We start from the raw sequence: 17,597 nt of genomic DNA on the forward strand, positions 1-17,597 counted from the left end.
GAGGAGCCTGTACATAGATCAAGAGGCAGTTGTTTGGACAGAACAAGGGGATATTGCATATTTTAAAGTACCTGTTAATGGCCACTTCCCGATGGCTAGCAGAGGCAGTGGGATAAAGGACTCAAGCCCACCCTCTTTTCTAGGCTGAGGTTGCTGCCTGACTTTTTTTTTTTTTTTAATAGCTTTATTGAGATAAAATTCACATGCCGTATAATTCACCCATTTATAGCACACAATTCAATAGCATATTAGTTATTCACAGAGTTGTACAACCATTACCACAGTCAGTTGTAAAATGCTTCATCACCCCAAAAAGAAACATTATACCTTTTAGCAGTCGCTCCCAATTCTCCCCTCCCCACAGCCCTTAAAAAAAGACCCTTGCCATCAAGTTGATTCTGATTCACAGTGACCCTATAGCCCTAGGCAACCATGAATCTACTTTTTATATCTATGGATTTTGGACCTGCCTATTCTGCACATTTCATATAAATGGAATCATACAATGTATGTTCTTTTTGACTGGCTTCTTTCACATAGCATGATGTTTTCAACGTTCATCCACGTTGTAGCAAGTGTCAGTACTCCATGCCTTTTTATTACCGAATAATGTTCCATTGAATGTACATACCGCATTTTGTTTACCTGTGCATCAGCTGATGGACATGTGGGTTGCATCTTAGCGTCTCAGCACAGGAACCTCAGGTCCAAAGGACATGCTCTGCTCCTGGCACTGCTTTCTTGGTGGTATGAGGTCCCCTATCTCTCTGCTTGTTTCTCTCTTTTATATCTCAAAAGAGATTGGCTTAAGACAATATCTAATCTTATAGACCTCAGTAGTATAACTGCCGCTAATCCATCTTATTACATCATAGTGATAGGATTTACAACACACAGGGAAATCACATCAAATGACAAAATGGTAGCCAGTCAGACAATACTGGGAATCATGACCTACCCAAGTTGATAGATATTTTGGGGGGACACAATTCAATCCATGACAAGTTGTTTCCACTTTTCTAGCTTTTATGAATAATGATGCTATGAACATTCATGTACAAGGTTTTGTGTGAACATATATTTTCGATTCTCTTTGGTTATGACGTGTTTTCATGTAAATAACCTGCGCCTTCTAGAATTGTTTGCCATCTGCACCCTCCTCCCACAAGGTATTTTCGTAAGCGTGCTATGCTAATTTTTTTTAACAGCAAAAATTGGCATAGTGGCGCTTATGAAAGTACTTCGCAGAGGGAGGGCCTGGTTGGCAAACAAACTTAGAAGGCTTGCATTATTTGCGTAAAATACAGTATTTAGGAGTAGAATTGCTGGGTCAAATGATAACTCTGTTTAACCTTTTGAGGTACTGCGAAATTTTTCCACAGCAGCTGTGGAAACTTGTTTTCTGCATTCCCACAAGCAGTGTGTATGAGGGTTCCAATTTCTCTACATCCTTTCCAACGCTAGTTATAATCTGTCTTTTTTTATTAGAATCATCCTGATGAGTGAGAAGTGGTATCTTATTATGGTTTTGGTTGACATTTTCCTAATGGCTAATAAGCCCTGGTGACGTAGTGATTAAGAGCTCAGGCTGCTAACCAAAAAGTCAGTAGTTCGAATCCACCAGCCACTCCTTGGAATCCCTATGGGGCCGTTGTACAGTGGCCTGTAGGGTCGCTATGAGTTGGAATAGACTTGACGGCAGTGGGTTTGGTTTTTTGGACTTTTTTTAATGGCTAATGATGTTGAGCATCTTTTCATATGCTTATTGGCCACTTGTAGCTCTTCTCTGGAGAAATATCTGTTCAGATATTTTGTCCATTTTTAAATTAAGCTATTTATCTTTTCATTATTGAGGTTAAGAGTTTTTTATATATTCCGGATACATTCCCCTACCAGGTATACAATTTTCAAGTATTTTCTCTCATTTTCTGAGCTGTATAAAAGTTTTTAATTATCATGAAGTTCAATTTATTTCTGTTTTCTTTTTTTGCACGTGCTTTTGATGTCATATCTAAAAAACTACTGCTTAATCCAAACGCACAAAGAGTTACTTTTACGTGTTCTTCTAAGAGTTTTATAATTTTATGTCTTAGTTTCTTAGTGCTGCTATAACAGAAATACCACAGGTGGGTGGCTTTAATGAACAGAAATTTATTTTCTCACAGTTGAGGCTAGAAGTCTGAATTCAAGGCACCAGTTCTGGGGAAGGCTTTCTCTCTCTGTTGGCTCTGGGGGAAAGGCTTTGTCTCTTTTCATCTTCTGTTGCTTGGTTTCTTAGTGATCTTCATGTAGCACGGCGTCTGTCTTCCCCCACTTGTGCTTCTTTGCTTCTGTGCCTCATGTGTTCCTTCTATATCTCAAAAGTGATTGGTTTAAGACAAACCCTACACTCATACGGCCTTATTAATGTAGCAAAGAAAACTTTATTTAGAAATGGAAATATATTTAGGTCTATGATCCATTTTGAGTGAATTTTTGTGCTTGGTATAAGGAAGAGGTCCCACTTCATAGCAGATAAACGATTTGCAAATACTTTTTTCCCATTCCAGGGGGTGTCTTTTCCCCTTCTCGTGCTACCTGACTCTTGCAGGGCGCCAGAGAACTGTTCCCTTTTTTGTTGGCTATGGCAAGTCATGGAGCCCTATGACAAGTCATGGCGCAGTGGCTAAGTGTTCGGCTGCTAACCAAAATGTCGGCAGTTCAAATCGACCAGCTGCTCCTTGGAAACCCTATGGGACAGTTCTACTGTATCCTACAGGGTCGCTATGAGTCGGAATCGACTCGACGGCAACGGGTTTGGCTTTTTTTCTCCTTTTTTTTTTTTTTGGTATGACAAGTCATGATAGAGTCAGAGAAAAAATGTGTCCAAATGCTAGAATTGTGTTTCAACGTGAAGACTTGAGGAAGCACAGCTCTGTTTATGCTCTTACTCAAGAGGATGCAATGCACTAATTTTCCCTGTAGAAACTCTTACTGAATTCTACAAACCAATGTTTTTGAAGGTGTGGGAATCCAGGGGAATACTTGCCTTGATTGTGAACGTATCATCTCGTTCTAATTGCCTGTACGCCTTCAATCTTTGTAGGCTCGAGTTGGCTTACCGGAAGTCACACTGGGCATCCTTCCTGCTGCGAGAGGAACCCAGCTTCTTCCGAGACTCATTGGAGTTCCTGCTGCACTTGACTTAATTACCTCAGGTGAGTGCTCGACGGCAGCTGACAACAACAGTACTACAGACCTTGTCATCAGCTGACGAGACCAATGTGAGGAACTGGACTAAGATTTAGAAAAATCCTGGCCTAACCACCTATTACCTATGTAACTTTAAGAAGGTACTTTAATTTCTTTGACTCTCAATTTTCTATAAAGTGGAAAGAATACCTTCTCTGAGAGTTTCTCAAATGTTACCGTAAAGCTCAAATGTGAAAGCCTTCTGAATGAAACTGTATACAAACCTGTTGCTGTTGAGTCGATTTTGACTCATAGTGCCCCTATAGGACAGAGTAGAACTGCCCCATAGGGTATCCAAGGAGCAGCTGGTGGATTCGAACTGCTGACCTTTTTGGTTAGCAGCCGGATGCTTTACCACTGGGCCACCAGGGCTTCTATCAAATTTATGGTCCAAGTGTCTCTTCATAAACAGAGAGTACCAGTGTTCACACAGGGTACATTATATTCCGATCCAATTTAGAAATTGTAATACAAACAAGAGCTAAAAGCGGAATTTTCATGGAAGTCTTCAGGTCTTAGTGTGGAAATGACTGAATTTTTTATTTCCCAAGTGTTATTAGTTTTGAATGGAAGTTGTTCTCTTTCAATCTGGAATGTGGACAGTACAACACTAGAAAACATTTAGAGACCCTGAATTTATCAAATATCATAAGACGTAAAAAGATTTTCAGCTGGGGTAAGGTTGGAAGAAAGAACATATCTAGCTATTCATTCCAAACAAGTAAAACTAATTATGAGCCTTTGGAGCAGCCACTTGACTTTTCTGTGCCTTAGTTGCTTCATAAATGAGGTCAATAACAGTACCTACCACAGGGTATGTGTGGAGATTAGATACATTAATACATGCAGTGTGCTTAGAACAGTTCTAGTTATAGTAGTAATTCCATAAGTGTTAACCCCAAAAAACCAAACTCATTGCCGTCGAGTTGATTCTGACTCATAACAACCCTATAGGACAGAGTAGAGCTGCTCCATAGAGTTTCCAAGGAGTGGCTGGGGGATTCCAACTGCCAACCTTTTGGTTAGCAGCTGAGCTCTTAACCACTGCGCCACCAGGGCTCCCCATAAGCATTAGCTATTATTATTATTCACTTATCTGTCTTCTTAAAGAAAGAGGAGGATTGAGTAAAAATCAAATGAGGGGCTTGATAATAGACTATATCCTAAAGAATGAGCAAGGCGGCATTGGGCAGTAAAAAGAGCACAAGCTTTAGAATCAGAGACTTGGGTTTGAGTCCCAGCTTTAATACCTATAAACAAAATGCCTTGTGCAAGTTAGTTTTATGCATTCATCCAGCAACTATTGCTAAGTACCTGTCATGTGCTGGGCCCTCTTCAGGAAATTAGGGCTGTAGCAGGTAACCACACTGACAAAATCCCCACCCTCAGGAGAGTACATGGAGCAAACAACAATGACAACAGGCGTCATCAGCCTATTTCATCAATTCAGAAATGCACATTTTTTTACATCTTTGAAATTGGGATACCTCTTACATTCATTGTCAGTCGTGGTTTAATTGGCAGTGTTTTGTCTTTCCTAGTCTCTTTGGGTCAGGAATTTTGGAGCAGATTAGCTAGTTTTTAGCTCAGGGTTCCTTAGGAGGTTGTAGTCCAGACATCAGCTGGGCAATGATTAGACAGATCTATAAAACAAATGGTAACACACATGAGGAACGTGTTTCCTAGTTCAATCAAGTCTATGAGACCAGTGGGCAACTCCTGCCCAAAGGCAAGAGGAAAAGGCAGGAAGGGGCAGGGAAACTGGACGAATGGACACGGGGAACCCGGGATGGAAAGGGAAAGGGGAACACATTGAGGAGATTGCAACCAATGTCACGAAACAATTTGTGTGTAAATTTTTGAATGAGGAACTAATTTGCACTGTAAACTTTTATTGAAAGCACAATAAATTAAAAAAAAAAAAAAAAAGACCCCAGCCAGGGCTACAGTCATCTGAAGTCTAAACTAGGGTTGGAGGATCCACTTCCAAGATGGTTCCCTCACATGGATGGCTAATTGGAGCTGGCTGTTGGCAGGGAGCCTCAGTTCCTCTCCACATAGACTTCTCCATAGAGATGTTTGAGTGTCTCCACAACATGTTAGCTGGCTTCCTCTACAGCGAGTGATCCAAGAGAGAGCAAGGCAGAAGCTGCAAGTCTTTTATGACCAAGCTTTGGAGTCACACTCCATCTTTCCTGAAATAACCCATTGGTTACACAGGTCTGCCCTATTCTATGTGGGACGGGGCTTGAGTATCAAGAGGCCAGACTCACTGGGGACTATTTTGGAGACAAGCTACCTCTGTATACTCGTACATATGCCTACCTGTTATATAAGGTATACCTATATATATATGTATATATATATAGAGAGAGAGAGAGAGAGAGAGTAGTAGGTGGAGTCCTTGGCTGACGCAAACAATTAAGCACTCAACTACTAGTGAAAAGGAGCCCAGGTGGCGCTGCGGTTAAGAACTTGGCTGTTGACTGAAAGATCAGCAGTTTGAATCCACCAGCCGCTCCTTGGAAACCAGATGGGGCAGTTTTTCTCTCTCCTGTAGGGTCATAATGAGTTAGAATCGACTTGACGGCAACCAGTTTGGTTTTTTGGTTTTTACTAGTCAAAAGGTTGGTGGTTCAAACCAACCTGGAAGCATCTAGGAAGAAAGGCTTGGCGATCTGTTTCTGAAAGTTCACAGCCTTGAAAACCCTATGGAGCACAGTTCAACTCTGTACACATGGCATCACCATGAGTCAGAAGTGACTCTACGGCAACTGGTTTTTCTTTTTTTAATATACAGTAGGTTAGGTGGACGTAAGTGCTAAGGAGAAAACCTAAAGCAGAAAGTGAGGTTATACAATGTTAGGGGTGGGGGGCTTTAATATTTTAGCTATGGTAGCTAGGAAAGGCTTCCCTACAAATTGACATGTGAGTCAAGAACTAAAGGAGGTAAGGAAGACTTGTATGCCAATATCTGGAGGAAGAGCATTCCATGCAGAGAAAACAGCAAACGCAAATCCCTGAGGAGGGTGTGCTTAGAGTGTTCAGAGACCATCATGAAGGTCAATGAAGCTGGAATGGAGTGAATGAAGGGAAGCGTGTTAGGGATGAAGTCAGATCACATAGGGCTTTGAGGTTGTTATGAATTCAGTCATGCTCCCCAAAAATAGGTGTTGTAAATCCTAACCCCTATACCTGTGGTTGGAGCCCTGGTGGTGCAGTGGTTAAGCACTCAGGCTGCTCACCAAAAGGTCGGCAGTTCAAATCCACCAGCTCCTTCCTGGAAACCCTATGGGGCAGTTCTACTCTGTCCTATAGGGTCACTATGAGTTGGAATCAACTTGATGACAACGAGTTTGGTTTGGTTTTATTGCTGTGGCTGTAATCCCATTTGGGAATGGGTTTCCTTTGTTATGTTAATGAGACCCTATTAGTGTAGGCTGTGTCTTAAATCAATCTCTTTTGAGATATAAAAGAGATTAAACAAGCAAGCGAGAAGCAGAGCTGGGGGAGACAGATGCCACACCACGTGAAGATCACCAGGAAACCAAGGAACAAAGACCTTCCTCCAGAGCCCACGGAGAGAGAGAAAGCAGACTCACATCCTTCTCCCTCCGAGTGGCTGGCTGGTGGGTTTGAACCGCCGACCTTCCGGAGAGCAGCTGAGCACTTTAAACCACTGCACCACCAGACTCCTCATGATGGATCATAAGCACTCCCAAAGCACAAGACAAAGCAAAAAGGAGAAGCAACAACAAAAAGGAAACAGAGAAGAAACTGTTCAGATCTGAAATGGAATCAGAGATTGAATTTTAGCAAGCCCGCCATTTTCCTGGGAAGACTGATGAGGGGACAGCAAGGTCCTGCTGTATTTTGGTAAAGATGTTAAACATCTAGACAAGAGAATCCTGCAAGCTTCCAAAGAGTAAAAGCAAAGCAAAATAAAAGGTTACTTTCAAAGGAACTAAAATCAATTATTCCAGCCACAAATAAATGCCAAACTTATGAAATATTAGAATGTTTAGAAATGTTAGAATGCTTTGTAGTCTTTAAAATGATATCTAAATCTCATATTGATAGATATAACCCACATATACTAAAGCTCTTTGGAGTCCTCAATACTGTTTAAGAGTGTAAAGGGGTCCTAAGACTAAATAGTTTGAGAAATGCAGAAACCATGATACAAAACTTTGTATACAGGATCCAAATTTGAAAATAATTTTAGTCTGTATGCACAAAAATGGATTTTTTCTTTTACAGGAGGGGGTATAAATTCTATAAAATATGAAAGAGGAGTTGGAAAAACTTATAATACTGAATTTTTTCTCCAATAAAATAAGTTAGAAATTGTTTTAATTTACAAGGTAAGATAAGTACACTTTGAAGAATGTGAACTATTCTAAGGGTCTAAAGTAGAATTCATTACAGGATGCTTACAGTCCAACACACTGCAGAAATTCAGAGCACAGGAGACAGTTCGTGCTGCAAAAGAAAAAACAGAAAATAAGCAAAGAAGCATAAAAGATAGTGGGGAAATCATAGTAGCGTGAAATGAGTCTGTAAATTCTAAGGCTTACAGAAATTAAAGCGTGGGGGGGAATACTGAGGAATTTTGTGGCTCCGTTTTCAGTATTAAATCTGAAAGGCAAGGGTATCTTGAGGGAAATCATGAAGAAAATTGACTTCTTTTACAAAGACGAAGTAAAGTGAATTTGGATTGGCTTTTTCCCAAAGCATGCTTATAGAAATATTACTATTTTTAACATGATGAAGACGTAAAAAGAATAAGAATATGATGGATTTTGATTTGATTTAGAAAGAAGCTAATATTCGAACTGTATCTTTTTAAGTAGCCTGTAGAATTTTAAGGAGCCCTGATGGTGCAGTGGTTAAGAGCTTGACTGTTAACCAGAAGGTCGGCAGTTCAGATCCACCAGCCACTGCTCGGAAACCCGATGGGGCAGCACTCAGCTGCTAACCTACAGATCAGCAATTCAAACCCACCAGCTGCTCTGTGGGAGAGAGATGCGGCAGTCTGCTTCCTTAAAGATTTACAGCCTTGGAAACCCTATGGGGCAGTTCTACTCTGTCCTATAGGCTCTATGAGTCAGAATCCTCTCGACAGCAATGAGTTTGCTTCTTAGTCATCTAGTGCTGCTATACCAGAAATACGCAACTGGATGGCTTTCAACAAACAGAAATTTATTCTCTCATAGTCTAATAGGTTACAAATCTAAATTCAAGGCATCAGCTCCAGGGGAAGGCTTTCTCTCTCTGTCAGCTCTGGAGGAAGGTCCTTGTCCTCAATCTTCCCCTGGTCAAGGAGCTTCTCAGGCACAGGGACCCCAGGTCCAAAGGACGCGTTCTGCTGCTTGTGCTGCTTTCTTGGTGGTATGACGTCCCCAATTCTCTGCTTGCTTCCCTTTCATCTCTTGTAAGATAAAAGGTGGTGCAGGCCACACCCCAGGGAAACTCCCTTTACGTTGGATCAGGGATGTGACCTTAGTAAGGGTGTTACAATTCCACCCTAATCCTCTTTAACACAAAATTACAATCACGAAATGGAGGACAAGCACACCCTGCTGGGAATCATGGCCCAGCCAAACTGTTACACACATTTTTTGGGGGACATAATTCAATCCATGACAGTTTGGTTTTTTTGGAGGGAGGAGAAAGGGTACAATTTTAGGTCCACTTTCGAATGAGATCTGGAAAGGACTCTGTGTAGAAAAGATTGGAAAATAAGCCGTGAAGACAACTGGGAAAAAATGGAGATTACCCAGCTTGGGGAAGAGGAGTCTCAGCCTCAATTGCCATGGTGGCCCCTTGTGGTAGATCTACACAGGGCCCTGTTAGAGCCCAGTGGGTGGTGCTTGCTGTCTACACTGAGGGCAACCCAAGAAAGAACAAGTCTAAACGTCCACCTGAGGATTTGGGTTGGATATACAGAGTCGTGTCTTTAGGTCCTTGACTGTTTAAAACAGAATAGAAGTACCTGGAATCTCGCTGACTCTGTAAGGACATTAGAGGTACACCTCCATTTTTGTGAAATCCAGACCAGAAGAATTCATTATAGCTGAAGAAGTTTTCAGTCCATCCTGTGGGTAGCTCATGTCTCCCCTGCTTTGTTGCCCCAAAGATTCCTCTAGTACCCAGGTTCCCGCCTTCCATTTTTTGTCCTCTTGGCCCCCTTAACCTGGGTGTGCTGACCCACTCACTCATCACCCAAGTCATTTTTTATATATGGGAGAGCTGGCCCCTGAAGCCACTCCTCGGTTCCCCATCCCACTCCCCATCTCAGGAGGAGATCTCCAAGCCCGTTTTCAAAGGCAATTCCAGAAAAATGCCCAAATATTGCTATAGGGTCGCTATGAGTCAGAATCGACTCGACAGCAATGGATTTTTTTTTTTTTTGGTTTATTGCTATTACAGAGTGACCCCTGCCAAAAAGCGTCAAGCTGTCTATCTGATGAAGAAAACCCATTTGTGCTTCTTCGAAGCACTCCTAAGAACCGGGAATGGAGGGTTTGTCTCAGAGATGTCACTCAGCAAAACGAACCATAACAGCAGCGCAGACTAGGGAATTGTTGACACCAAGACTGGTTTGATGATCACTTGTCAGAAGGCAAGACGGTCCTGGCAAGAAAGCAAGCTACGAGTCACAGTCTCCTTCCTTCCGAGCCTGTGGTAAGGGATGCTTGCATTCCCTACCCTCTGCTTCAGAGTATGCAGATCAAATGACATGTTTACAGCTGGTAAAGAAACACCAAGGCAGAGTTCTGGAACCATGCAAACCCTCCCCAAGCTTCGGTAACCCGCTAGAGCTATTATTCCATTCTGGCGGCTGCAAGTGCCACCACTGGACCCTGAAGACTGCCAACACCACTGCTGGGCCCTAGATTCTGGTGCCACGAGCACCACCAGACACTAGAAGTCACCACCTGTGAAACGAGAGCTAACCTGTTTCTGCTGCTTCGTGTCATTAGGCCCCACTAACAACACTCACGAAGCATTCAACAAAGCATTCAAGCCAGGCCTGGGGTCATGGGCCACCCTCGCTGCACGGGTCTGCAGGCACAATCGTCCGATCATTTCTGCAACTTTTCATCGTATATAATAGGAGGCCGGGCTGCAAAGCTCACACGGTAGCAATGCCACAAACTAAGGGATGTGTCGAGATGCTGGGAAGCCAAAAAATGGCAGAAGTCCACCCTACGTGTCCTTTGTAATTTTGGTTGTAACTGTTAACATAATGTCAACTTAATCAATCGTTTTTTTCCTCTCTACCTGACTATATTTGTGTTTTGAGACTATGTCTTTTCTTTTTAGTCAACCATCCAAAGAAAGCCCAAACCAGTTGTTGTCAAGTCAGTTCCAACTCATGGCCAGCCCATGTGCCTCAGAGTACAACTGCTCCACAGGGTTTTCATGACTGTAGTCTTTTGGAGGAGCCCTGGTGGTGCAGTGGTTAAGAGGTCGGCTGCTAACCAAAAGGTCAGCAGTTCAAATCCTCCAGCTGCTCTTTGGAAACTTTAATGGGGCAATTCTACTCTGTCCTATTGGGTCGCTGTAAGTCGGAATCGACTCGACAGCCATGGGTTTGGTCTTTTTGGTTTCATCTTTTGGAAGTAGATCTCCAGGCCTTTCTCTCGAGGCATCTCTGGGTAAATTCGAACCGCCAACCCCTGGTATATGTTGGGTATAAGGTAGCTACTATTGCTACTACTCTGTTGCTATTATTTCTATTATTGTTATAAAAACATTAATAATCTCTTACATTTCTATAGAGCTTTATAGTTTATAAACTGCTCTCACATACATTGTTCTCACGTAATACTCAGAATTACTGAGGTAAGCGTAATTATCCCCACTTACCAATGAGGAAATCGTGGCCCAGGTCCCGGCCTTCACTGTCAGACAAATAGTAAAAGGTGGAGCTGGAGCTCGAATCCAGGGTTTCTGGTCACCTCTGTGGTGCTCTTTCTACTACGACAGTCAGTGTGGTCCTATCTGCTTTATTTAGTAATAGGTGCTTATGTCCAGGGCAGATAACCTTCCTTACTGGAGCGAGTAATGCTTTTGCTTTAATCTCACAGAGTTCTTTGATTTGTTTCGTTTTGTTTTGTTTTAGGAAGGCATGTTTCGGCACATGAAGCCCTCAAGCTGGGCATCGTAGATGAAGTTGTAAACTCAGACCCCATTGAAGAAGCAATCAAACTAGCCCAGAGAGTTTCAGGTGAGAAGATAAGAGAAATAGCACAAGATTGGAAACAAGCTAACTGTCCATTTTAATAAGGAACTGCCTAGATATGGTACACATCCGTACAATGGTTACGATACAATTACAAATGAACGAGAAACTCTTTATATATGGATATGGTATGATCTCCAAAATATATTACTAAGTGAAAAAAAAATCCTTGTGTATAGGGGTTTATCATTTGTGGAAGAAAAAATGAGGATGGGGTAGAATGTATATACGGGGAAAATATATATATATATATATATATATATATATATATATATATATATATATATACTTGTTTATGCATAAGTGTTTCTGGAAGGATCCACAAGAAATGGTTAATGGTTGCCTCTGGGGATGAGATGGGCAGCTAAGGAAGCAGTTGGAAGGAGATGTTTCACTGTTTTCTCTTTCGTACCTTTTCAGTTCTTATCACATGGGTTTACTTCTTATTGAGACATAGCAAACAAGCAAACAAACGTTTCAGCAAAGAGAAAACAGGCTCTATAATTTACCACAATAAAGCCAAGGGTCTCTAGAGTTCCTGTCTCAGCAAGTCAAGTCATTTCTGCCTGGTTTCTCCTTGATGGACTCCTGACGGTCCTTTAAGAGTCATTTGGAGGGGCACTCCTTTTTTTGTAACTATTCTTTTTCCATCTGTGGAGGTTGACCACTTTAAATGAGCAAGATGGAGCGGGTTAAGGGTCGTCAGAAGAAATAAGCAGGAGGAGAGTGGAGCTACAGGCATGTCTGTCATTTACACCTGTGGCTTGAGTTTGTAAGAACCCCAGTTCTAACAGGAAGCTCTTTTTCTTAACTGATTTCTCTAGTTTCAGGTTTGGGAGTTAAATTACCTGAAGAGATGGATGAGGGTCATGGTCTAGTACATCTGTAATATGAAATGGTCTGTTCACTCCAGCAACATTGCACAGCTTGTCCACTTGGTGGCATCCAAGTGTTGAAGAATCACCTACTTGAAAGCTTGGTAATTCACCCGTTAACAGTAGGTGAATAGTTTGGGGCTTTCAACTCTATGGATAATTGCGTAACTATTTTAAATCATAATCATGAAGGCTATATAAAAACCAAAAAACTCGTTGCCATCAAGTCAATTCTGACTCATAGCAACCCTATAGGACAGAGCAGAACTGCCCCATAGGGTTTCCAAGGAGCAGCTGATGGATTTGAACTGCTGACCTTTTGGTTAGTGGCCTAGCTCTTAACTGCTGTGCCACCAGGACTCCTGAAGACTGTGTAGAAATATGTAAAAATGTTGTGATATAAAATGTTTACAATATGAATGTTCATACATTGTATTCTTATAGCTACATAGAGTATATATGAATACAGAGAAAACTTAGAAGAAAATATGCAAAAATTTCCCCAAAATTTCTTAAGTGATTTTTGCTTTGTTTTGATTTTGTTCAGCTTAGGATAAGTCAGTTTTCTCAATCATTTCTAAATGATTTTTGTTTTGATTTTTTTCCAGCTTTATCAAGGTACAGTATACCCACAATAAAAGTCACCCATTTTAAGTGTAGAGTTTGAAGAATTTCTTGGGACTTCATTTTCATCATCAATAAAAGGAAAGGGTTCAACAAAATTAGTTGGTTTCAAACTGTGTTTCACGACCTTAAGGGCCCCTGTGGTGGGAGGCGACACTCAGTGGTTGGGTCTTCCTATTTTTTTGTCATTGTTACAACTGGAGTAGCTCCATGATGTCTGTTTTGGGTTTGAGGGATTAGGGTCTAATCCCTAAAATATGGGAAACTCTAGGATTTTAACTGTTTATTTTAAATGGGTTCCACTCTCTGAAATCCTATGATTTCTTGGTGGTGCTTTGTCATAGAGATAGAAGGTAGGGAAATGGGGCCCATCCAATGGAGGACTAGCTCAGAGAATCTTATCCACTTTTACCATTTATTTAACAAAGCAAGTAATTTAGCTAGGCTTGTTTATTTTGCCTTTTATTTTCATTTGAGGTCTTTTATTTCTCCTCTTTTACGCTTCCCTGTTTTCCCCTTCTTTTTTTTTTCTTTGTTTGTTTCTATATATAGCTATTAGTATGTGTTCATTTTGCCAGAACAAAATTGATGGGCTAATTTGGAGGACAGGTTCTTAAAAAATCTAATGTATTTATATTAAATATATGTGCATTTATTATACATAAATATGCATATGGAAAACAAACAAATCTGTTGCTGTGAAGTCGATTCGGACTCATAGTGACCCTACAGGACAGAGTAGAACTGCCCTGTAGGGTTTCCAAGGTAGATTCAAACTGCGGACCTTTTGGTTAGCAGCCGAGCTCTTAACCACTGTGTTACCAAGGCTCCGTGTATGTATACACGTGTACAAATCTGTAGTTCTCTGAAGCTGATACAATTGTCTTATCTAGAGCAGTGGCTCTTTACTGTGCATTGGAATCACTGGGAGGGCTTGTTAAAGCACAGATTGCAGGACCCCACTCATTACTTTCTGATTCAGTAGGTCTGGGGAAGGGGGCTCAAGAATTTGCATCTCTAACAAGTTCCCAGGTGATATTGCTGCTGCTGTTCCTGGGACCACACTTTGAGAACCCCTGATGTACAGAGAACAAGAGTAAGAATGGAGATAACTTCCCCTAGTTTTGACTTTTTACCCTTGGCACGCGAACACTCCCTGCAGTGCTAAAGATATCAGTAAATCAGTTGTGAAAGACACGGCTGAAAATCCTGCGTGTGTGGCTGTGCAACACTCTGAATACACTAAAAACCATTGCATCATACGGTTTGAAACGGGGAGTTTTATGGTATGTGAATTATGTCTCAATTTAAAAAAGACATGTAAAATTTTTGAGTTACCTTTTCCCTCTTGTAAAAATATTCCAATAATTCAGCTGTCTTGATTATCTAGTGCTGCTGTAACAGAAATACCACAAGTGGATGGCTTTAACAGACAGAAATTTATTCTCTCACAGTCTAGGAGGCTACAAGTCCAAGTTCAGGGCATCAGCTCCAGGGGGAAGGCTTTCTCTCTCTGGCAGTTCTGCAGGAAGGCCCTTGTCATCAATCTTGCCCTGGTCTAGGAGCTTCTCAGAGCAGGGACCTCAGGTCCAAAGGATGCACTCTGCTCCTGATGCTTCTTTCTCGGTGATATGAGGCCCCTCTCCTCTCTACTGGAGTCTCTCTTTTTATATCTCAAAGGAGATTGACCCAAGATACAACCTAATCCTGTAGATTGAGTCCTGCATCATTAACATCCTAGAGGTTAGGATTTCCAACACATAGGATAATCACATCTGATCACAAAATGGAGGACAACCACACAATACTGGGAATCATGGCCTAGCCAAGTTGACACACATTTGGGGGGGACATAATTTAATCCATGACATTAGCCCTTTCCCAACTCCCCTCACTTTTCAAACGATGGCCTTAAAAGAAATAACAAAAGAGGATTAAGAACACTTATGTAGTTTCCACATGTAATAAGAAAGGAGGGAGGGAAGAGAATTTCCAATGGGCGATGTTACTATTTATCAGGATTAGTGTTTAACAGGATTAGTGTTTTGGAACCAGTTATCCATCTGTCAGTTTGTCATACTGTGGTGGCTTGCATGTTGCTGTGATGCTGGAAGCTCAGATTTTTAAAAAGCCACCAATATTTCAAATACCAGCAGGGTTACCCATGGTAGACTGATTTCAGTGGAGCTGCCAGACTAAGGCTAGGAAGAAAGGCCTGGCTATCTACTTCCAAAAACCAGCCAATATAAATTTTGTGGATCACAAAGTAGAGGGCCAGTGAGGGCGAGGGAGACCCTCGGTGAGATGGGTTGGCAGAGTGGCCGCAACGATGGACTGGAACATGCCAGGGCTCGTGAGGATGACCGGGGAGCACTGTGTTCTGGTGTCTGGTTGCTATGTGCAACAACAACATTTAGTTTCCACAGCCAACAGAAAAGGAGGGAGGGAAGGGATTTCCAATGGTCCATATTGTTATTTATCAGCAGTTTGGGAAGCAGTTACGGGCGGGAGAGGAGTGTAGGAGGTTACTATGGATCTAAAAGTATGATTTGGGAAGTAGCTGCAAATTCCTCTTCACACTTAACATGTATCCTGGAGAGCTGATTGTAGAAGTTCATCAGCTTCGTGCATCTTAACACTCTTGTTATGTGAAGCCTCCTAGGCAACTGCAGTGCAATAGATTTAGCAGAGCAACGGAGAATGACTTGGCCAAACCCGATTGCTTTGCCTAAACTTGGGAGGGGAGGGTCCTGTAAAATGGTGTTTGCACACACACGTGACCAGCCACCTGCTTGGTTCCCACACTGAGTAAGAACTCCTTGTTTCCCTGTATCTTTCTGGCAAGAAGCTCCAAGTGCGTGCTGTTACTCAAAGACCAAGAGACTAAGGGCTTCCTGCCCACCTTTCCCTGCAGGAGACCTCACAGGTGGGAGGGCACAAGGGACACCCAGCTGGGAGCCTTCACTCAGGAGCCCACTGCTCTGCTTCTGTCCCTGTAATGAGCCCTGGTCCCGTCACCATGGCTGCACTGGGCTAGGGGAGCCATTTTTAGCAATTCTAACGCTGCCTAAAGATGGTGAACTTACGTGTTTCTCTGTTCATTTGGGTTTCGTGGCTTTTAAAAAATCTTAGCTGTTTCATCTGTCTTTCTCTTTATGTTAGCTTTTCTCCTTGTAATGTATTTTTACTCTCGGTGGACATTTATATAAACATGTTTCCAGTGATAAAAGGGATGCTGCTTATTTAGGCAGCTGAAGCACATGGCTAAATTGAGCTTCCTTTTTACAGGCTACACGACGTTATGGATTGAACTGTGTCCTCCAAAAATATGTGTTGTAAATCCTAACCTCTATGCCTGTGGTTGGGAGCCCTGGTGGCGCAGTAGTTAAGCATTTGGCTGCTAACCAAAAGGTTGGAAGTTCAAATCTACCAGCCGCTCCTTGGAAACCCTAGGGGGCAGTTCTACTACATAGGGTCGCTATGAGTGGGTATTGACTCCATGGCAATGGGTTTATGCCTGTGGTTATAATCCCATTTGGGAATGCATTGTCTTTTTTATGTGAATGAGACAGGATTAATGTAGGGTGTGTCTTGAGTCAATCTCTTTTGAGATATAAAAGAGAATAAAAAAGCAAACGAGTACACAGAGGTGGGGGAAGAGAGATGCCAAGCCACTTGAAGATCACCCAGGAGCAGAAGCTCAAAAGAGACAAGGACCTTCCTCCAGAGCCGACAGAGAGAGAGAAGGCCCTCCCCTAGAGCCAGTGCCCTGAATTCGGACATCTAGCCTCCTAAACTGTGAGAAAATAAATATCTGTTTGTTAAAGCCACCCACTTGGGGTGTTTCTGTTATAGCAGCACTAGCTAACTAAGACACACGAGTTCGTGGGTTGCCTCCCTGAAGCCCGTGAATGTGTAGTGTTCTGTCTGTCCTTTGCAGACTTCTGTGAGAGACACAGCTTACTGCTTAGCAGGGCGAGAAGACAGAGCCCTTGATGGCTGAGGAAACCAGTTCTGTGAATCACATCTTGAGTTTCTGTTTATTCCAGGCGGAGAAAATCTCTTCCTGTCAGCTCAGCAGGAGGAAGGAGGGAAAAATAATCACCTCCTTTTTTCTTCCTTTAGGAGCATGATTTGCTTCTTTTTTGTCAAAATGTGAATATTCTTACGCCTTAGAAAAAAATAATGAATTGAGAGAAAATAATGTGGGTAGGCCAACCTACTAGCCGAAAGGTTAGCGATTCGAACTCACCCAGTGGTGCCTCAGAAAACAGGCCTGGAGATCTGCTTCCGAAAGGTCACAGCCATGAAAACCCCACGGTGCAGTTCTACTCCGCACACTGGGGTCGCTGTGAGCTGGAGTTAACTTAACGGCACCTCACAACACACGTACAGATGCTGTCGTTGATGTGCGCCATCGAGTCAATTCTGACTCACAGCGACCCTATAGGACAGAGTAGAACTGCCCTATAGGGTTTCCTAGGCTGTAATCTTTATGGGACCAAGTCTTTTCTCCCAAGGAACTGCTGGTAGATTCGAACCGCTGACCTTTCGTTAGCAGCCGAGTGTTTAACCATTGTACCCCCAGGGCTCTCTCTCTCTCTGCATATATGTAC

General features: G+C 42.3%; 1 protein-coding gene across 1 annotated transcript in view; it reads left to right on the top strand.

Annotated features, from left to right (window-relative positions):
* The window catches only part of EHHADH (enoyl-CoA hydratase and 3-hydroxyacyl CoA dehydrogenase), a 36,605-nt gene that overhangs the window by 5,070 nt on the left and 13,938 nt on the right, over positions 1 to 17,597 (top strand). Inside the window, exons 3-4 of the mRNA XM_012557244.2 lie at positions 3,086 to 3,197; positions 11,363 to 11,467. Coding sequence (XP_012412698.1) covers positions 3,086 to 3,197; positions 11,363 to 11,467 — 217 coding nt within the window. The remainder of the gene's footprint in view (positions 1 to 3,085; positions 3,198 to 11,362; positions 11,468 to 17,597) is intronic.

Source organism: Trichechus manatus, unplaced genomic scaffold (assembly GCF_000243295.1).
Source record: "Trichechus manatus latirostris isolate Lorelei unplaced genomic scaffold, TriManLat1.0 scaffold00092, whole genome shotgun sequence".
In the NCBI taxonomy this organism is placed as follows: Eukaryota; Metazoa; Chordata; class Mammalia; order Sirenia; family Trichechidae; genus Trichechus; species Trichechus manatus.